The sequence below is a fragment of the Hemiscyllium ocellatum genome, chromosome 6, assembly GCF_020745735.1.
Source record: "Hemiscyllium ocellatum isolate sHemOce1 chromosome 6, sHemOce1.pat.X.cur, whole genome shotgun sequence".
NCBI classification, from domain to species: Eukaryota; Metazoa; Chordata; class Chondrichthyes; order Orectolobiformes; family Hemiscylliidae; genus Hemiscyllium; species Hemiscyllium ocellatum.
Window position 1 is genome coordinate 4,102,291 of NC_083406.1, and position 22,563 is coordinate 4,124,853.

Genomic DNA, 22,563 nt, shown 5'->3' on the forward strand with positions numbered 1-22,563 from the left:
TAAGTGGGTATTCACACAGTATCTTCACTTTGGAGAAAGAGGATTTCACTACAGAATTCAGGAGGATAGACTATGAGGTTCCTGAACAGTTTGGCATAAAGATTGAATATATTTTGGAGATTTTTGCTGGCTTAAAAGTGGTCTAATCCCCAGGTGCAGATGTGTTGTATCTCAGGCTGCTGTGGGAGGCAACAGAGGAAATTGCAGGGGTTCTGATCCAAATTTTTAATTCCTTCTAGCCACAGAGGGCTGGAACATAGCTGATGTGGTTCCACTCTAGAGGAAGGGTAGTAGAGATAATTCAGGGAATTAAAGAACAGTGAGTCTCATATCAGTGGTAGGGAGGCTATTGGAGAAACGTCTGAAGGAGAAAATTAATCTCCACTTGGAGAGGCCAGGGATAGTCAGTAAACCTTTTGTCATGACTCGCAGATTGGATTGAATTTTCAAGGAAGTGACCAGGTGTAGAGATGAGAGTAGTGCAGTTAGTGTCTTTTATACAGATTTCATCAATAGTTCTGGCGTTAGATTTAAGACAAATGTCAGAGGCAGGTTCTTCACTCAGAGAGTGGAATGGACGTGGAATGCCCTGCCTGCCAATGTAGTTAACTCAGCCACATTAGGGGCATTTAAACAATCCTTAGATAAGCATATGGATGATGATGGGATAGTGTAGGGTGGAGGGTTTAGATTACTTCACTGGTCGGCACAACATCGAGGGCCATAGCACCTGTTCTGTGCTCTATTGTTCTATGTTCTATGACAACCTGCTGAAGAAAGTAAAGGCTCATGAGATTCAGGATAACTTGTCAAGTTAGATCCAAGATTGGCTTGGTGGCAGGAAACAGAGACTGGTGGTAGTAAACTGTTCATGTGACTGGAGGCCAGAGTCCAGTGGTATACCAGAGTGATCAGTGCTGCCTCCCATACTGTTTGTGATATAGATAAATGATATAGACTAGAACATGAGGGAAGGATGATGAGAAAGTTTGATAGATGACACAAAGCTTGGCTTGATGGTTAATAGCAAGGAAAAAGGTCTTAGGTTACAGGAGGGTATAAACAGATTGGTCAGATGGATAGGACAGTGCAAGTTAACCCTGAAAACTATGAGGTGATGCACTTTGGAAGAAATAACTAGATAGAAGCATACTCAGTGTTGAGAAAAGTGCTATGCTGGAAAAGCACAGCAGGTCAGGCAGCATCTAAGGAGCAGGAGAATCGACGTTCTTGTTCTGTTCATATTACTGAATGCCACTATCAAGTACTTCATGATGTCCAGGGAACTCTCTGTCGCCTCTCCTCTGGCATTCCACTCTTATGTCCATGTTTGAACTAAGGCTGCACTGAGGTCAGGGGCTGAAAGGCTGTGGCAGAACCCAAACTGAGTTGTCAATAAGTAGGCAAGTGCTGCTTGATGATGCTATTATTAACACCATCCATTGCTTTACTGATAATCAAGGGTAGACTAATGCCGAAGTAGTTGTCTGGGTTAAATCTGCCCTTTTCTTCTGTGCACAACATAGCTGGGCACGTTTCTACATTGACAGGTAGATGCCAGTATTGTAGCTGTGGTGGAATAGCTTGACATGGAGAGTTGCAAGTTCTCAAGCACGTGTTCAGTATTATTGCAAGAAGGTTGTCAGGGCCTATGACTTTTGCTGTATCCAGTGTCTCCAGCTGCTATCTAGCATCTTATCAAATGCCTTTTGAAATCCAAATTCACAGCATCTATTGGTTTCCCCTCTATCCATCCTATTTATTACTTCTGAAAAAAATTCAAATGAGTTTATCAAATGATTTCCCTTTCATAAAACCATGTTGACTTGCCTGGTTATGTTATGATTTCCAGCATTTCCCAGAATCTGGGAATTTTGGAAGATTATAACCAATATATTCACTTTCTCAGCAACATTCCTTTTAAGATCTTAGAATGTAGGCCAACAGATCCAGGGGACTCGTTAGCAATTAGTTCCGCTAGTTCACCTATTATTTTTCATTGAAGTAATTGTGATTATTTTAAGTTCTTTTAAATGCCTTTCATAGATTATCAACTGTTTTATCTTATACCCAGTCTACTTTTGCTAAGTCTTTGTATTGTTGTAATTGCCTTCATTTAAGTTTAAGGCAGATCCTTAGTTTTCGACCCAAGTTTCTCTCTCTCAAATTGAATGTGAAATTCCACCATGTCATAACCATTTTCTCCAAAGGGATCCTTTACAATGAGGTAATTAACTAAATTTGCCATAGTTCTACCAGACCATAAAGAGATGTGGTGTTGGGTTAATCTGAGGGTAGGAGAAAGTGAGGAATGCAGATGCTGGAGATCAGAGCTGAAAAATGTGTTAACTCTATTCAACCTCCTCGTGGAAGCACGAGGTCGCGCCGATACAGTCTTCGATGTAGCGGAAGAAAAGGTCCGCTTGGGGCATCGTCAACCAAAATCCACAAACCTGACTGCCCCGGCCGACCCATTGTCTCAGCCTGCTCCTGCCCCACCGAACTCATATCTGCATGCCTTGACACGTTCCTGTCCCCCTTAGTCCAAGACCTCCCCACCTACGTTCAGGACACCACCCACGCCCTCCACCTCCTCCATGATTTTCGTTTCCCCGGCTCCCAACGCCTTATTTCACCATGGACATCTAGTCTCTGTACACCTCCTTCCTCCATCATGAAGGACTCAAAGCCCTCCACTTCTTCCTTTCCCGCTGTACTAACCAGTACCCTTCCACTGACACCCTCCTTTGATTGACTGAACTGGTCCTCACTCTAAACAACTTCTCTTTCCAATCTTCCCACTTCCTCCAAACCAAAGGAATAGCCATGGGCACCCGCATGGGCCCCAGCTATGCCTGCCTCTTCGTTGGATATGTGGAACAGTCCATCTTCTGCAGCTACGCTGGCACCCCACCCCCCACCTTTTCCTCCTCTACATCGATGACTGTATCGGCGCTACCTCGTGCTCCCATGAGGAGGTTGAACAGTTCATCCACTTTACTAATGCTTTCCACCCCGACCTCAAATTTACCGTCTCAGACTCCTCCCTCCCCTTCCTAGACCTCTCCATTTCTATCTCGGGCGACCGACTCAATACGGATGTTTACTATAAACCAACCGACTCCCACAGCTACCTAGATTATACCTCCTTTCACCCTGCTCCCTGTAAAAAACGCCATCCCATATTCCCAATTCCTTCGCCTCTGCCGCATCTGTTCCCAGGAGGACCAATTCTAATACCGAACAACCCAGATGGCCTCCTCCTTCAAAGACCGCAATCCCCTCTCAGACGTGGTTGACGATGCTCTCCACCGCATCTCCTCCACTTCCTGCTCTTGCGGCCTTGAACCCCGCCCTTCCAATCACCACCAGGACAGAACTCCGCTGGTCCTCACCTACCACCCCACCAATCTGCAGGTACATCGTATCATCCTTTGTCATTTCCGCCACCTCCACCACCAGGGATATATTTCCCTCCCCTCCCCTATCAGCGTTCCGGAAAGACCACTCCCTCCACGACTCCCTTGTCAGGTCCACACCCCCCACCAACCCAACCTGCACTCCTGGCACCTTCCCCTGCAACCGAAAGAAATGCAAAACTTGCGCCCTCATTTCCCCCCTCACTTCCCTCCAAGGCCCCATGGGATCCTTCCATATCCATCACAAATTCACCTGCACCTCCACGCACATCATTTACTGCATCCGCTGCACCTGATGTAGCCTCCTCTACATTGGGGAGACTGGCCGCCTACTTGCGGAACGTTTCAGAGAACACCTCTGGGATACCCGCACCAACCAACCCAACCACCCCATGGCTGAACACTTTAACTCCCCCTCCCACTTCGCCAAGGACATGCAGGTCCTTGGCCTCCTCCATCGCCAGACCATAGCAACACGAGGCCTAGAGAAAGAGTGCCTCATCTTCCGCCTAGGAACCCTCCAACCACAAGGGATAAATGCAGATTTCTCCAGCTTCCTCGTTTCCCCTCTCCCCCCCACCTTATCTCAATCCCAACCCTCGGACTCAGCAATACCTTCTTGACCTGCAATCTTCTTCCCGATCTCTCCGCCCCCACCCCCTCTCTGGCCTCTCACCCACACCTTGGATGTTGCCTGACCTGCTGCGCTTTTCCAGCAACACATTTTTAATCCGAGGGTAACCAGTGCGGGAACTGAGCGTATGCTACCGGCATCACTCTGCATTGCAAACCAGCCATCCGGGAAAGCAAAGCTGATACCCTACTTTCCAGATAGAGGCTATATTTCTTTATCCTTTTTCTTTACATGCATGGTGTGAATGGAAGGTGTGTTGCTCTTTTAAGAAGCAACAACAAAACAAATTCTTGTAAACTGTAACCTTGCCTTTCTTCTTAAAGTATTTCACTTTACCTGAAAATCTCCAAATGTAAAAGTAACCAGATATAATTCCTTCCATAAAAAACACTAACCAATCATGGATCAAATGCTATTGCCAGTATAATATGATCTGGTTGCTCCCCTATATGTTAACCCATGTAACATGTATCAAGAAGACTTGTTGACAGATGTCTTAAAGTTTATCAACAGCATTATCTATTTAAAAGCTTGTAAGATCTTCAACCCAGACACAGTCTGGGATCTGTGCTTACTGATTGCAAAAAGCAAATATACAGTCATCACAATAACAACAACAATAATAATGCTGGCCACTTAAGTGAATATCTTTTACTGGAATGTTTCGTGTTATGTCATCTAACTGTCTTAAAAGCATACAATGCACCTAGTCCGCAAACTGTGCAATCATGCAATAATGAAATTGAAAGTTATGGATGCCAGCTAAGGTTAAAACATGCTGCAAATGATGCACCTGCCTTTGCTAGATTTAGCCTGACCCTAATCTAGTTTTGTGACAACATGAGTACACTTGGTTGCGTTGAATATAAGCATACTAAATTAGCTTAATTGTTTAGAACTTCTGTGTAAGTTTTTAATCTTTTATTTCTTATGTCTGCAGCTGTCAATTTAATTTTTATTTGTGAATGCAGCGCATGTAAAATGGAAATACAGTTCATTTGAATTGGTATTCACTTGGCGCTAGTGTTAGCGATGTTGAACTTTCTAAATTCTATTTCTTTGCTGCTTCCTTTGTGCATTGATGATCCACACACTTCAACCATTATGGGCATCTCTGAAATTTTATATTTTATGTGCTTTCTTTTTGAAAAAACACCTGTTATATTGTTGCAGGAACATTTCAAGAGCCAGACTTGCTGAATTATTTTCTTACAGAATAGCATATGGGCTAAAAACATATATGGAAACTAGTGCAATCAAGTGACTCAGATCATGCCATAACCCTCAAGAAATAACTCAGATCAGTTGATTAACATTTGCATCAGGAGCTCATGTTAGTCCTCTAATGCACTATCAGCCATCTGTTTTCGGAAGTTTTTAAATTGAATTTGACTCTTGACGTATTATTACAAAATATGATTGTTCCCAGAGGCACGAGCATACTACTTGCAAGACAACTGGTAGATTCAATCATCTAGCATTCTGACATGCAAATATGGCATGTGACTTCTCAGTGGAGGATTATCAGTTGTGGCAGAATAATTGGAGGATGCTGAACAGAGGCCAAATATTTCCCAGAAAAAACTGTCACAAAATTAATAAATGATTTATTGTTGCCACCACTATTGATGGGTAAGCTTTGCAGTTGGGCAGTGGTACCTGGCTAGGTGATCGAATCTGGAAGTTTACAGGATTATGGAAATACATTGACATCTTCAGACTGTGTTCCCCTCTTTTCCAATCTAATTTGATTGTTAGAAATTTAAAATCTCTTCTGCACTATTTAGAGTTAAGTGTGACAGGAATAGGACTTGGCCATTAAACCCTTAGGGCCAACTCCATTACTCAGTTCAATTATAGCTGATCTGCATTCTAACTATGTTTAGAGCATAGATATTTACAGCATGGAAATAGACATTTAGGTCCAACCTGTCCATGCCAACCAGTTATCCTAAACTAATTTTGTCCATTTGTCAGCATTTGGTTCATATCCCTCTAAATCTTCCTATTCATGTACCCAACCAAGTGCCTCTTAAATGTTTATTGTACCACCTCCACCACTTCCTCTTGCTGCTCATTCCTTACACGCACCACCCACTATGTGTGAAAGTGCCTCTAAGGTCCCTTTTTAAATTTTTCCCCTCTCACCCTAAACCTTTGCCCTCTAGTTCTGGACTCTCCATCTCAGGGAAAAGACCTTGTCTATTTACCCTATCCATGCCCTTCATGATTTTATAAACGTCTGTAAGGTCACCCCTCAGCCTCTGACGCACCAGGGAAAACAACCCCAACCTATTCAGCCTCTCGTTATAGCTCAAACCCTCCAACCCTGGTATCATCCTTGTAAATCTTTTCTGAGCCCTTTTTACCTTTGTAATACTATACCCCTTGTCTCATGACAGTCTTTTCAATGTAACAAAACAAACAACTACAGACGCTGAAAACTTGAAACAAAAACAAAAAGTACTGCAGAAACTCAGCAGGTCTGGCAGCATCTGTGGAGAGAGAAGCAGTTTAGCATTTTGAGTCCAGTCCTCCTTCATCAGAACTGATAGCAGCTGGGAAAAGGTGGTATTTATGCTGATGACAGGGTGGTGGGGACGAGGTATGCAGGGGGAGACAGAGTGGGAAGGAGGAGGAGTGAGATGAAGAATTGGAGACAACGCTCAGGGAAAGAGAAAAGGAAAAGGGAAGCAGACAAAGGAATTGTTGATAGTAAGCCAGAGGAAAAAGGTAAAGCTGAATATGTGATGATGGGAACTGTAAGTAGTTGAAAATGAGTTGACTGTGCTGGGAGCAACCAGTATTGAATAGAATCTGGGGCTTGGGATTGGTAATGAACATGGATGGAGGTGTTCAAATTCTGAAATTGTTCAACACAGTGTTGAATCTTGAAGTCTGTAAGGTACCTAGGCGCAAGATGAGGTATGCTGGAACACTGCAGCCAATCGAAGAAATGTTGGCATGGGAACATGATGGTGTATTGCAGAGCTCCGCCCAGCACACACACACACACACACACACCTGCAGACATGCACAAATACATATGTAGAGACAGACACACACATGCATGTACACACACATACATAGACACATGCACATATGCAGATACGCAAATATACAGACACACCCGCATGCAAGCATACACAGAGGCACATGCACACACACACATATGAGGGCACAGACACATGCCATACCATGTCATGAGTTCAAATGCCACCCTTTTCCAAGTGGTTTCTGTTCTGATGAAAGATCTTTGGACTTGAAATGTTAACTTTGTTTTGCTCTCTATGGCTGCTGTCAGACCTGCTGAGTTCCTCCAGCATTTTTTTGTTTTTGCTGAAAATTGCATTGTTCCTGCCATGCACAGCTGTGTGAGGGTAATCATTTCAGATTCCTATTACCCTTGTACAGAAGAAGTGGTTTTTGGTTCTTCCCTGAATTAATTGAACTCTATTTAATATTATGTCAACTTGTTTTTAATTCCCTATCCCACCCAGCCCCCACAAAATCCGTGATTTTTCTGTATCTACCTTATTGATACCTTCAAACATTTTAAACGCCTGGTTCATGGTAAGCCCTTTCTCAGAGGAATATAAACTAAGATTATGTAATTTGTCCTCATAAAGTGACACACTTAGCCCCAGTATCATTCTGGAGAAGCTGCATTCTTTTCAATCCTTTTAATCCTCCCCGTGGTAACAGTAAAATACTGTGAATTTTGACCATCTGAAAGAAAACAGAAAATACTGGAAGTAACTGATAAACCTGGCAGCATCTATAGTGTTATTGACCAGGCCAGATCTCTTCAAAACATTTTAAGAAGGTAGCCCCGAAGCTAACTTTTCTAGTTGTTTTAAGCAGATTTAAACTGAATATTTCAGGAGCGACACAGCGACACAGTACTCGCTTTTAAACAAAATATAATTTATTTACATGAGAAAAAGAAAACCAAATTTAGAATAACAATTTGAAAACCCACCGACACAAAAACGCAACTTAACAAAGAGCAGTTCCGATTTCCTGCAACATCCCATAACTCCCCCTTGGCAAAAAGGTAAAATCAAACACAGGATCTTACAGGAGAGATATCAGAGAGATATCAGAGCTGTTTCTTTGAGTCTCCAGCTAAGACTAACCCAAAACTAGAGAAAACCCTGAACTGGGAGAACTGGTCACTCCTCTTTCATTGTACAAGTGTTTTAAAACAAAAACTTAAAAAGCCTTCTCAAGTAGATTTCTCCAGACATATCAGAACCTCTGCCTTTACGACTCTTGAAAAAGGCCAAGGACAGAATAACCTTGTTAAAGGGACTGCATCATCACAATGGAGAAAGAAATAGTTAAAATTTTGAATCAAGTAAAATGTCTTCATTACTGAAGAATCATATTTAGCTTTCTTTCCCTCTCCAGTTATCACCAAATCCGTGGAACATTCCAGAACATTTTATTTTTCTTTTGTTCTGAGTTGATGTTCAAACCTGAGCACAATTGCAGATGACATTTGATTACAATTTTATGCAGGTGAATCATAACTTCTTTCCCTTGTAATTCACCTCCCTTGAGACCCTTGTACGGGCAATTTCTATGTTATTTGGGAACTCCAGTCATTTCATGGGTCCTTGATAACCACATGTTCAATAAGAATATCTGAACTCTCATTCAAAGCTTCTCATCTTGAAGGACTGCAAGACTCACTACAGGGCTTACAGGAAATTGAGAATTTCCTGGAGCACACTTTGTAGGAGGTGATTATTCCCTGTCAAGTATGAAGGTGTATCTTGAAGGGTGAAGAACATTTTTGGGGAAGGATAACTTCCAAACCAAATTGGTCCACATAAAAACTAATAGCATATGAAGGAAAATTGTTGATGAAGGGCTTTTGCCTGAAACGTCAATTCTCCTGTTCCTAGGATGCTGTCTGACCTGCTGTGCTTTTCCAGCACCACACTCTTTATTCTAATCTCCAGCATCTGCAGTACTGAGTTTTGCCTAGGAAAATTATTCGGGCCAGTGTTTCTGCAGCCTGGAAAGAAGCATCACTTCCAATAGCTTTAATCTCTGATATTCCAGTGCCCCTTCCTACTGACAACAGGAATGCCTTATGTGGGAGATCTTTTAACACGGGGATGCTGTTGCACAGCAGCAGGGATACTGTGCTGTCAGAAGGTAGATCCAATTCCAGTGACAAGGAAATCTTTATGACCGGAGAGCTCCCTACTGCTGTGGCCTTCATCTACCATTGATATCACACAAATGTCTGCTGCCTGGATTACATTGAGCACTTGTTTTGGGAGTGCTTTGCCTGGTTCCTCCTCTCTGACCTTACTGTCATGGGTGGCCCTGCCAAGAGTTGAGACCTCACTTCCAGAGTCAATAGAAACACGAGTCTCTCCAGCAGAGAAAGGTGGCGATCCATGAAAAGGATCAATATGGATAGTAGTGAGATGAAGGTTTATAATATTATCATTTTGGAATTTATGTTCTAAAGTGGAGGTAAATAGAGTTTTCATTTTCTGTTCTGTGAACATGACTTGTTATTTTATGTGCTTAAAAACTCATTATTTTTTAGCACAGAATTAAAATATTTTCAAGTCATTATGAGCCAGATTTTCCAAGGAGTGGAAATCTCATGCAGATTGCCAATCTGGTTGTTTCTTTTGACAAGAAGTAGCTCCACGTTTCTGGGAGGAGATTCCTCTCTATCTCCTTCAGAAACATGAAACCTTACTTTGATTTGACGATCCTTTTGTCACGTAGAACTGTCAGTGGACAGCAAACCACATTATGTTTTTCACAGCATTCAACTGCTCTATCCTGAATTTAATTGTCCTGACAACCACTTTAGGTAGTTAGCACTACCCCTCTGATTGGTCCAGTTAATATGCAGATTTACATCACTCATGTCAATGTGGTACCCTTCCTGCACAACTCCATCATTTCTTGATTTACACTTTGGCAACTCTCCAAGACCTTTAGATGGTTTCCACTTTTACCTTCTACTCCTTATTACCTTCCAAACTGAAGGGCTGTGGAGAGAGAGAAAATTGAGTTGGGGAGGGGGATAACAAGCCTGACAACGTCTGCTTGCAGACCTAATTCTAATCTCCTGCCTAGAGCAAATGTTGTGCATGACCAGACACTTTAAAGAGAGGTGGCTGTGCTGAGTCAGGAACTTCCTTGACTTGAGCTCCATGGCTTGATAGCGAGTATCAGTCTCAGTGACAGCAAAAGGTGGAATGAAAGTATGGTTGAGCATATTGGGACCTGCAAAACTGTTTAGCTGAACGGAAGACTAAAGACTAGAAAATGGATAAATTGATAATTTATAAGGAGATTTGGCAGAGTTTTTTGAGGGTGGTGGATACATAAGGAAGTATAATTTAGCATGACTTCTCATGATGATGGAGAGGGAAACATGGAAATTATCAGAGATGGCCTTACTTCCAATTGACAGTTATCAGAGTGATAAGTCTGATATAAGTAATAATCAGTGTGTACGATGCTCTGAACACACTATATCTTGTGTGCCATGTTCAGCTCTGGATGCCATGAAGCAAGAGACTGTCATTCACTGGAGTCATTGCACAGAGGAGCATTGAGGTTAACCTGAAATTTGAGGGAAGTTGCTATGATCTTTCTTTCCAGCTAAGAAAAGAGATGTTTTTGAGGAGTTCTTATCAAACTATGTACGATCGTAAATAGTAAGGCAAAGGTTTGGCCAGAATATTTATTTAAATTAAACAATGATATTGGGAGAGTGGAACACTGATTTAAGTTAGTATAGCAAAATAATTTAGTAAGTATATCATACAGCAACTGATATCAAAACAAATTATACTTTTTACTTTCTCGAATTGAGAGTTAGAATTCACAGCATTGTTCAAAAATAAAATCTCATTTCTCATTATTTTAGTTTTAATTTTGATTCCATGTCTTTGCAGGATGCTCTTCTATGTTTGAAAAGCAGCAGATCCACGCTTATTTTTAGATTTTATTTGTCAAACAAATTTATTAAACATTTATCGAGCAAGCCAATGATAATTAAAATTCAACATATAAGACTAACTAACTCATCCGTGCAATAGAAAATAATTTTAATGCTATTATTGGTTTTTATAAATGGTGGGAGTTTTTTTTTCTCTTTATCTGACTTACCAATTTTCTTCAGATCTTCGTTTAGGGAAAAAAGAGTGGCTGATAAATGCTTTTAGACTTTCTTCAGTAACTCATGAACTGTTCAGGATTTACAGAATTTCTTCCAAGTTGTGATGACACAGCAAGATGATTCTTAAAAATTAGGTAGAAGAAGAATACAGGATTCTTTCAGGGCGAGAGATTTTAAGGAAACTCAGACTCTCTCTAGCTGTCCCTAGATGGTATTGTAGTCAGGCCAAATATTAAAAGCAGACTGAGAAAAGGGTTCAGAAATGTACAATTGGAATCACTTCAAAACTAGAGGAGTTTTGGTCATGTCACTGGCCCATCACAGAGTCCGTTTGAATTTAACAATTGGCTTCTGTATCTCTGACCAAGAATCCATTATTCATCTTAGGAGATAGATGGGCCACTCACATTTGCAAATATAGTTCAATGACTTTCCTTTGGTATCAGTTCAAGTTTGAGATGGACGGTTTGTGCCTTTGCTGTTTGCAGTGTCCATGACATTCCACAAGGCTGTCAGTTTTTAGCTTTGTCTGCTGAAAGTTTCTATTACTCATCAACTGTGTGATTTGTAGCAGCCTTTTTAATGCCACATAGTCCATTTTAAAATCAAACAAGAAAGTATTATTCTTGTTAAACAATGTATGATCTCTTAATGTCCTATTGATGCAACACAACTCTTGGAGAAGTAGCTGTGGACATGGTGGGGATCTTGATATCTCGCTTGGCCAGAGTATTCAACGTGCAGACCAGCTAGTTCAGTAATCAGGAAATAAACCAATGTATGTGGAAATTTAAACCAAGAAAAATGTATTTGCCTACAGGATGAAACAGTCCCACTGAGAAAACTCTTTTTATGTCAGGATTGATATTTAAATTCCTGATATTTCACTCCACTTAGGTTTCAGGGCATTCACCGTCTAATGAAAGAGAAAATTACATTCTTTCCTCTAACACTTCCGCACAACAACCAACACACACAGCTTCCTTGAATTCTTTTGAAATTCAGGATGGAGCCTGGAGATGGTGTGCTTGTTATTCTGTTTTGGGTAAAGGAATCCATTGATTTCCAATCTCTCAGACAAGAATATTCAATTACTGTTACACTTTCTGTTTTGACCTTTTCTTGCTACTGACTAATGGCTAATTTGTTGATTGAAAATAGCCAAACTGAATCTGGTGAATTGGTACCTGTTAATTATCAGTTATTAAGTTTGTAAAAGCAGCTGGAACCCGTGACAATTTCAGTATGGGGATTTTAAAAGAATTTCTCATCAATGTGATTATTGGTTTCAGCTGGAAACTATGAATGGGGTCGGTGCTCAGCTACAATAATTTATTCCATTTTTCATTCATTTAGGACAGTGTTTAGTACACAAAACCTATAAAGTTTTGACCTGTCAATTTTCAATGACATCTTAGTGGCATTCTCTCCAGTCTCTGATTTGCAAGGGGTCTTCATTCTGTCTTTTGGTCCCAATTGTAAACTTGGAAATTCTCGGACCACACATAGGTTGCAAAATAGCACTCTTTTATTGTTCTCAAGCTAGCTGAGAGATCAATAAACAAAAAGGCTAGGTTATCAATCAGAAATGACCTAGAATATGCTAATAAATGATTTTTAATTCTGAGTAAAGAGACAGCATAATTTGTACCCTTAATGTGTGTAATCATATCATTTTTCTACAGTTCCCACCATATAATGTTTCTAGTCTTAATTAGGTTCTCATGAGGTAATTAATACAGTAGTGTTGTTTCACACTAAAATAACCAATACTGTTAATATGGTGTTATTTGTGTCACTGAGGTAATACCTAGGTTACAATCAGTATTACATTATCGCAACTGTCTGGAATACAAACAGATACTTGATTATGCCAAGATTCATGCATTCCTTATTCCATTCTCATGGTCACTGTGCTTAACCATTTTAAAAGGCAAGTTATTATTCCAAAATTGAGACTTATAAAATGGAGGATTTTAGCTATTATTTCCCAATACTTTATCGCAATGACTATCCAATACTTAGTGTTTGTTTATTCTGAATTGCAGGAGTAGGTTCACTTGACAGTCTCTGTTAGTGTACCCTGGACAAAAAGTCAAGTTCTTTATGATTTCACTCATATTAATCTTCAGAAATAAACATTGTGGCATCAAGAAGTAGAGCAAAAATTACAAAAATATTGTTTCCACCTAGATGATCAAATATTTGTTGTTGTATAGATGTCACCAGCAAAGGAAACAACTGTGACATTCTTTTTAGCTAATGACAGCTTCATTATTATTGAATGGATTAGACAATCTAAACTATATCAATGACTCTTTGCTAGTTTTGATATGCCAATTTTCAGTGCTGAATTGTCATGTGTGTTATTATTTTGTTGTGAAAGCTCTAATTTTCTGACAATTGCATAAATAACATCATTTTAGGAAAAAAGTGACTAACTGATTTTTAAAAACAACCCTCACAACATGACAAAAGATTTAATATGTTTTGGATGCAAGTTATTTGTTAGACTGCATTCTTAAGCAATGATCATTTTTATGTAGTTTACGGCCTCCAAATGTGACCACAATTTCAGTTCATAAATATGATTCCCGTTTAAGAGACAGCTGTTGTGGTATTAATTCTGCTATTGCCGTTTACACTTCCCTAGACCCAATTTTGTCTCGTTTACTTATCACTTTACCACTTTTTTTTGCTAACCAATCAGCTATTTTACCATCTCATCAGTTCCGCTTTCTACTTTATCACCACATTCCGTACGTCTTTTCTTCCTTTTCAAATGGTTTCTCTACCATTGTACTTGCTTAAAACCTGATTTACCTGGGTTCTCAACCAAATCTCACTTGCCTGATTGTCAGCTGTGTCTCTCTGATCTCCTCTGGCAGTTGTACAATGTTTATGTACACAAAATAAAGAGATTTTGAATGCTTTCAGTTTCTGCTATTGATTTGAAATGGTCTGAAGATTGATATTTCTATTGCCCTGAAATAAAAATACAGTAATGCAATTTCTGCTGGAAAAAATAATTCACATTTTCTTGTTTCATTAGTTCATACTATACTGTAGATCATGGACCTGGAAATGATATAGCTTGGATTTTGAGTCCATGGAGCTCAATGAAGGGGCATAGGGAGCATTTCTAGAAGCTCAAGATATTAAGGGGGTAGTGCTGATAATTGCACTGAAAGAAAACAACATCAGATAAATGGCGAAGAAGTCCCAAGGGTGCTTATTGTGCTCCCTGTGTTCTTGTGAGTGACCATGAGAGATGGATGCAGGGGCATAGCCTAGTGTGGGGGAATCAGCGTTAAGGCTCGCCCTTGTACACCTAATGAGACCTTGGATTGTTTTTGTTAAATATAGACCAAAGGTGACACTTTTAACTTCATCTGTGATTACCTCTGCATCACAGAGATGATATAGTCAATTTGTAACAGCCAGTGACATGTTCAGTATTCCTTGTGTCCAGGATTTGTATTTCGCATAGTTGGTCACTGCATGTGTTTCACATCCGGATTACTGTGATTACAGTTGTCTTCAATGTACTACGTCAGCACCTGTCTAGTTTGGTTACACCTTGAACAGCTTTGCAGTGCTCACAAGTAAAGCTTGCATTCTCGAAAAAAAACTTACTCCACCTGGAGGAACATGTGGTGAGCCGAGGCTGTAAGATATATGTTCTGCCTTTCATGCTGGGAATTATCATAATCTAGTTTCCTCCACTGCGAGGATATTAGCAAACTGCACATAAATGAGTTGAGAATGGATAAGATTGAGAATTAATACAAGCAGATAGATTTCACCCCATTCACTTGTGGGATTCCTGTTTCGTTATTCTAAACCTGGGTGGAAATTCGAACTTTTCTCTTGAGAATCTAGTTTTTCCGATCTCTCCATATTTTTCCAACTGTCTCAATATTGCCCAAATCATTCAGAGCTGGCAGAACTTTGCCCCCTCTTTTCCCCTGTCTCTCTCTCTACAGGTACTGTCATTCCTGCTGAGTATATCCACCACTCAGTTTTTAGTTCAGATCTGCTGCATTTGGATTATTTTGCTTTTATAATTGTTTGCATTGTTTTAGTCTGATCTTCTAGTTTTCCATGGTGAAGTTAGCACAAGGCTACAAATTTTAAGTTTTCATCTCAAACTTTTCCTGATTTGTAGTAAGTGATGTAATTGCATGTATTTTTGTGTTAGTGAGATCCTGTTTATTTGTATTTAGTCAATAAAAATCTTTCATGCCTTGCCATGCAATATATTTCTGTAACCCAATAGGTTTACCACATGAACATTTTTTGATTGCTTTGCTACTCTGGGTCATAAGCACATATTATTTTTATGTGATTTAGTATATTGGATGTCAGGACAGATCTATGGTAGAACTGTATCTTTTATTAGTTATTGTAAAATAAGCAGTTGTTATTAGCAACTGCAAATAGAATTCCAATTGCTTGCTCAAATGTCTTTGATTCTTGCTTCCATTTTTTCACACTTTATGAGTTAAGATCTTCCAATACCTTATTAATGTTAATAAATCATCTTTGATTAAATTAATTTGTTTTGTACCAAAATGGGACAAGAGCTTATATTCCTGACATTCTTTTCTTCTATCCAACCAGATGAGCAGTGTTAAAAATCTTCGTCCACGGCTGAATGCTATTCTGTTCAAGCTTCAGTTTGAGGAACAGGTGAACAATATCAGACCTGATATTATGGCTGTTGCAACTGCGTGTGAGGAGTTAAAGAAAAGTAAGAGATTTGGAAACCTGCTGGAGCTGGTGTTACTAATTGGAAACTACATGAATGCTGGGTCTCGAAATGCTCAAACATTTGGCTTCAACATCAACTTCCTGTGCAAAGTAAGTCCATATCTCAAAATATTTAGGCAGAACTATACAAGTGAAAAAAAAACTGTCATCCAATACTGTGCAGACTTGTCACAATCAAATAGATAAAACTGCATCATTCTAGAGTGTTCTCCCCAAACTCTCCAAATAAATTTTATGAAAAATAATGAAACATACAGATTGACAAAATAGATCAGAATTTGCTGGAGAAGGAAATCTCACTTTATGGGACGTACGTTAGACTCTGCATCCAGTTCACAAATGTTTGTGCTACAGTTTGCAGGATGACAGTGCGTCTGAGACCTTGGTGAATAGTGGCATCTAAAAGTGTATCTCCTTAACCAATAATATTAATGTGTCAAACACATAAAGGAAGGACTATAAAGAGAGAGAATTAGGGAGAGTAAATCCAAGATCAAATCAGGCACATAAAGAGATATAAAGGAGGAGGCCAAGTTGGAACAAGGAAAAGGTCATAAAAAGGGACAAAAGAGTAAAATAGGAATAATAATATAAAATTTAACATTTTGGAAATCTTCAAAAACAATTTGCCATTTGAAGGAATGGGAATCCAGACTGGATCAGAAAGTTTGAATGGCAAGGGATAATAATTATCAAGGGATAATAGTTATAAAATCAGTTCATTGCCTATTTGGGGGAATTCCATGGCATACTCTTCTGTACATTTTCACTGCTCTCCTCATTATATACGTACATCACCTCTATGGCACCTTGCACATGCTATTGTGCACTCCCAAAGATGGAAGTTTTACCTTGACGGGATCTTCCAAGAACGCTCGTGCCATATTTAATCCCCGACCGTACTTCCAGCCAGAAACTGCCTCCCACAGTGCACCTAATGGGAGGGAATGAAAAGGAAATGCTTCTGAGGGCACATAGGTGGCACAGGTGAGACCTCATTGCAAAACCAAGCTCACGTTTATAAATGTCATTACCTGTCTGATCAACAGTTATCGTAACTACAGCTACAAGTGTCAATCTACACAGGCTACTCATCCTTACTGCCAGATTATCTTAGAGCCCTGTCTAAGGGAGTGCTATTCTGCCCCTAATGCCCAGCATGGCAGTACATCTTCTCATTATTCACTGTCAAATCATCACATACTAGAAAGCTTTCAAACAGTTAAAATGTTTGCTTTTATTAAACATTAATTGTGAGAAAAGAGAAACAGAAAATTATGCTTTTATATCTGGAAACAAACAATGACCAAGTTATAATTAATGAATGTTTGATGCAGCCAGTTCACATCTATGGGAACCGGGTATCAATAAGATTCCATGTGCTGCACACCCTATCATGCAGATGGTGATGTTCCTCCTTGGAAGACTGCTGCTTCTCTCCCAGCTCTTCGCGTCCATCACATTTCCCACTTTGTGGCACAATTTGTACAAAACACAGCTAGGACAGTGCAGAACATTCTGCCTGGCCTGTGATACACGGTACTCCTATATCAATTTAACCATCAGAACATGACCCTCAGGAGGCCCTATCGTCTGTGCTGTGATGGCCTTTGGAGAAGAATGGGCTGCATAGTATCTATTCTAGCTGTTAGGCCAGGCTTTGTGCAATGGAGTTATCATCGCGGTTACAGAGTGTAGGCCTTGTTCCCTGTTAATCATCTTTGTAGGGCAACCTACCCTTGAAACAAAGCAGAAACATGATAGTTCTTGAGGTTATAGCATGTTGGCATCTTACAGCGTGCCTAGTGGATGCTTCTAAGTTGGGTTCTGACAATCACAGATGACTTGGTGTTACGACACGGGGTAAACCCTCCTGCTTAATTTAAACTAGCAACACGGAAGAGATTTATCCCTTGCAGTAATCTGAAAATTCAAGAGGCCAAGAACTAGTTAAAGTAAAAGTAACATCTTTATTTCTTAAAGTGTAACAGAGGGTAATTAACTAACAACTATTTACAACTCCTTCCTCTAACCTATCTTTTACTTTTCCTTCCATAATACTAGTCCGATAAAACCCCCGATAAAGATTTACTGATAAAAGTTAAAATTTCAAAACCAGCCAGCTGTCGAATCTTCTCTTTGCAAATTTGCTGTCTAGGCCCAGGTCCATGTCAATGTTTTTCTCTGTGCAAACTCCTTCCCTGGATAAGTTCCTCTCAGACAGCAATCTACATCTGTTGGTCTTTCGGCAGTTCTCCCCCAATTGTTCAATTTTCCCCAATCTTATACCCCAAAGCATCAGATTGTTTCATTGGTTTTTAATATTGTCAATATACTAAATTCAAACTTGATTGGACATTGGTATTTTGCGGTATAATTTAAACTGATTGGCTGAATTCGAACTTGTTTTTGTCTCCAAGAGACCCGATACCCTAGCTGCTGGACCAAAAGGTTGCATTATATCTTGTTCAGAACACTTGGTGTTGTCAGGTAGTTCTGCTAGCTTTTAACTTTCTTAAAAGTATACCCACATCTTCATAACACTTGTATTTTAATGGAATGGAGCCCTGTGTTGATGAGTTTGCTGTCTTATGAGATGGTGCTGTAAGTGCAGCATGTACACAGTCTGTAGCACCCTGCACTTGGGCTGATCTGCTATTTTGGCAAAGCTTACTGTCTGAAGCAATACTGACCTTGCCTAAGGAAAACTGGATGAATTGGAATATCTGGAGTGAATTACGTTAGTAATTGATTCAGCCTTGATACATTTGTGAGGTTGGAATTGCAAGATCCCACACAGGTCCTCCAGAGATTCTTGAAAGCAGCCAGTGACAGAAAAAATGAGCACAGCTGACCCCATGACAGCTACTGGGACAGGATGGCCACTCAGCCCTTCAGCTTGCATATGGAATAGTGCTGTAACAGTGTCTTGGGACATTCACGGTATGTGATAGCATTGTGCCTCACTCATCTGGAAGAATGGCATTAAGAACAATAGAGTCTCGTCCTCCTGAAGCATTTCTACATTCTGAGGGAAACCTCAGCTGAGACGTTTTCATGTGAAGGCTGTTGACAGACTCAGGAAATTGCAGCAGCTTCTGGGCTAGCTGGCACACTCCTCAATTTCTCTGCAACTATGTGGTGCCGTGATCATAGCAACAATGACGCCTGCAGTTTGGAATCCAGTGGTCATGGTTCCAGTGAAGCTATGTGGAGAATATTTGAAAGCAAACGAGTTCTCGCTAATATGAACACTCAGCATTCACATTGCACACACATGATGGTTTAACATAGTCCTTCATCTAATGGGACATGGAGAGATCTGACAAAGAATCAGATTGAAGTTAGAAGGGCAGAAAGAGAGAGTGAGTTTCCACACAGCTCACTGTTGAACTCTGGACTGAATTAAACTGCTCAGCTAGAGAGCTGACCGCTCCCCTTTCATTCTACAGGTCACTTCTAAAACATGACCACTTAGGCCTGAATTCTCATCTGTTTACATGTAAACAAAAAGGCCTCTCAATACCCTTTAGTCTCTGTACCAAGCCAATCTAATTGGAGTCTGGCCTCGTTTATGACCCCTCTGAAAACAATGAAGGACACAGTATCCTTTTCGAAAAAAGGGACCAGCTTTGTGACACTCTGCTTGTAATTGCTTGTGATTACCTCTGCTTTACACAAATGACTGTGATCAATTTGTGAAGACTTATGACGCAGTTAAAATTGCCAGTGACCAGGATTTGTGTCCCATTCTCCAGCCCTATCTTGGTAGCCCTCTAAGTTCATCACTTTCAAATATATATCCAGCTCTCTTTGAAACCTGCTATGGATTCTGCTTCCACACTCCCAGGCAGGTGTTCCAAATCCTAACAACTCTGTAAGCAAAGAAGTTTCTCTTCACTTCACCCTTAGCTCTCTTGCTGACTATTTTGCAGTTGTGACCTCAAATTACTGACATACTAAGATTATAGATGTTCCCTGAACTGGAAAGGGACCAATGTCCTGGGTGGAAGGTTTGCTCGAGTTGTTCAGGAGGGTTTAAACTCGTAAGGTGGGGGGTGGGAACCTGGGGTGAGAACAGTAAGGGAGCAGACACCTCATTCGGGGTTTACTACAGGCCCCCCAATAGCAGCAGGGAGATTGAAGAAAGCATAGGTCGGCAGATTTTGGAAAAGTGTGTATGTAGTAGGGTAGTTGTAATGGGTGACTTTAACTTTCCCAATATTGATTGGAACCTCCTTCGAGCAGATGGTTTGGAAGGAGCTATTTTAGTAAGGTGTGTTCAGGAGGGATTCCTAACTCAGTACGTTGACAGACCAACAAGGGGAGAGGCCATTTGGGATTTGGTGCTCGGCAATGAGCCGGGGCAGGTGTCAGATCTTGCGGTGGGAGAGCATTTTGGGGATAGTGACCACAACTGTCTCACATTCTACATTGCTATGGAGAAGGAGAGAAGCAGGCACAATGGGAGGATATTTAATTGGGGAAAAGGAAACTTTGATACTATCAGAAGTGCGTTGGGAAGCATAGACTGGGAGCAATTGTTCCATGGAAAGGGCACTATTGACATGTGGAGACTGTTTAAGGAACAGTTGTTGCGAGTGATGCATAAATGTGTTCCTCTGAGACAGGCAAGAAGGGGTAAGATAAGGGAACCTTAGATATCGAGGGCAGAGGAGCTTCTCGTCAAAAGAAAGAAGGCAGCTTACGTAAGGTGGAGGAAGCAAGGGTCTTGCTCAGCTCCAGAGGATTACAGGCAGGTGAGGAAGGAGCTCAAAAATGGTCTGAGGAGAGCCAGGAGGGGGCACAAAAAAGGCTTGGCAGGAAGGATTAGGGATAATCCAAAGGCATTTTACGTGTATGTGAGGAATAAGAGAATGATCAAAGAAAGAGTAGGGCCGATCAGGGATAGCATAGGGAACTTGTGTATTGAGTTTGAGGAGGTAGGGGAAACCCTAAATGAGTTTTTTGCTTCTATCTTTACTAAAGAAAAGGCCCTTGTAGTGAACGAAACCATTGAGGAGCAGGTAAGCAGGCTGGAGCGGATAGAGATTGAGGAAGCTGATGTGCTGAAAATTTTGTCAAACATTAAGATTGACAAGTCGCCAGGACCAGACTAGATTTGTCCACAGTTGCTTTGGGAAGCGAGAAATTTGAATGCTTCGCTGCTTGCGAAGATCTTTGCATCCTCGCTCTCCACTGGAGTCGTACCTGAGGACTGGAGGGAGGCAAATGTAATTTCTCTCCTCAGGAAAGGAAATAGGGAAATCCCCGGCAATTACAGACCAGTCAGTCTCACGTCTGTCGTCTGCAAGGTTTTAGAAAGGATTCTGAGGGATAGGATTTATGACCATCTGGAAGAGCATGGCTTGATTAAATGCAGTCAGCACGGCTTTGTGAGGGACAGGTCATGCCTCACAAATCTGATTGAGTTCCTTGAGGATGTTACTAGACAAGTTGATGAGGATCAATCGGTGGATATTGTGTATATGGATTTCAGTAAGGCATTTGATAAGGTTCCCCATGGTAGGCTCTTTCAGAAGGTCAGGAGGAATGGGATACAGGGAAATTTAGCTGTCTGGATACAGAATTGGCTGGTCAATAGAAAACAGCGAGTGGTAGTGGAAGGAAAATATTCTGCCTGGAAGTTAGTGGTGAGTGGTGTTCTACAGGGCTCTGTTCTTGGGTCTCTACTCTTTCTAATTTTTATTAATGACTTGGATGAGGAGATTGAAGGATGGGTTAGCAAGTTTGCAGACAACACAAAGGTTGGAGGTGTTGTTGACAGTATAGAGGACGGTTGTAGGCTGCAGTGTGACATTGACAGGATGCAGAGATGGGCTGAGAGGTGGCAGATGGAATTCAACCTGGATAAATGTGAAGTGATGCATTTTGGAAGGTCGAACTTGAAAGTTGAGTACAGGATTAAAGACAGGATTCTTGGCAGTGTGGAGGAACAGCAGGATCTTGCTGAGCAGGTACATAGATCCCTTAAAATGGCCACCCAAATGGACAAGGTTGTTAAGAAAGCATATGGTGTTTTGGCTTTCATTAACAGGGGGATCGAGTTTAAGAGCCGTGAGATCTTGTTGCAGCTCTATAAAACTTTGGTTAGACCACACTTAGAATACTGCGTCCAGTTCTGCTCACCCTATTATAGGAAAGATGTGGATGCTTTGGAGAGAGTTCAGAGGAGGTTTACCAGGGTGCTGCCTGGACTGGAGGGCTTATCTTACAAAGCGAGGTTGACTGAGCTCGGACTTTTTACATTGGAAAAAAGAAGGAAGAGAGGGGACCTAATTGAGGTGCAGAAGATAATGAGAGGCATAGATAGAGTTGATAGCCAGAAACTTTTTCCCAGGGCAGAAATTGTTAACACGAGGGGTCATAGTTTTAAGCTGTTTGGTGGAAAGTATAGAGGGGATGTCAAAGGCGGGTTCTTTATGCAGAGAGTTGTGAGAGCATGGAATGCATTGCCAGTAGCAGTTGTGGAAGCCAGGTAATTGGGGATATTTAAGAGACTGCTGGACATGCATATGGTCACAGAAATTTGAGAGTTCGTACATTAG

The 22,563-nt window shown here is 40.8% G+C and overlaps 1 protein-coding gene across 1 annotated transcript in view; it reads left to right on the forward strand.

Moving 5' to 3' along the window:
• The window catches only part of LOC132816349 (protein diaphanous homolog 3-like), a 545,172-nt gene that overhangs the window by 347,304 nt on the left and 175,305 nt on the right, over window positions 1-22,563 (forward strand). Inside the window, exon 21 of the mRNA XM_060825802.1 lies at window positions 15,845-16,084. Coding sequence (XP_060681785.1) covers window positions 15,845-16,084 — 240 coding nt within the window. The remainder of the gene's footprint in view (window positions 1-15,844; window positions 16,085-22,563) is intronic.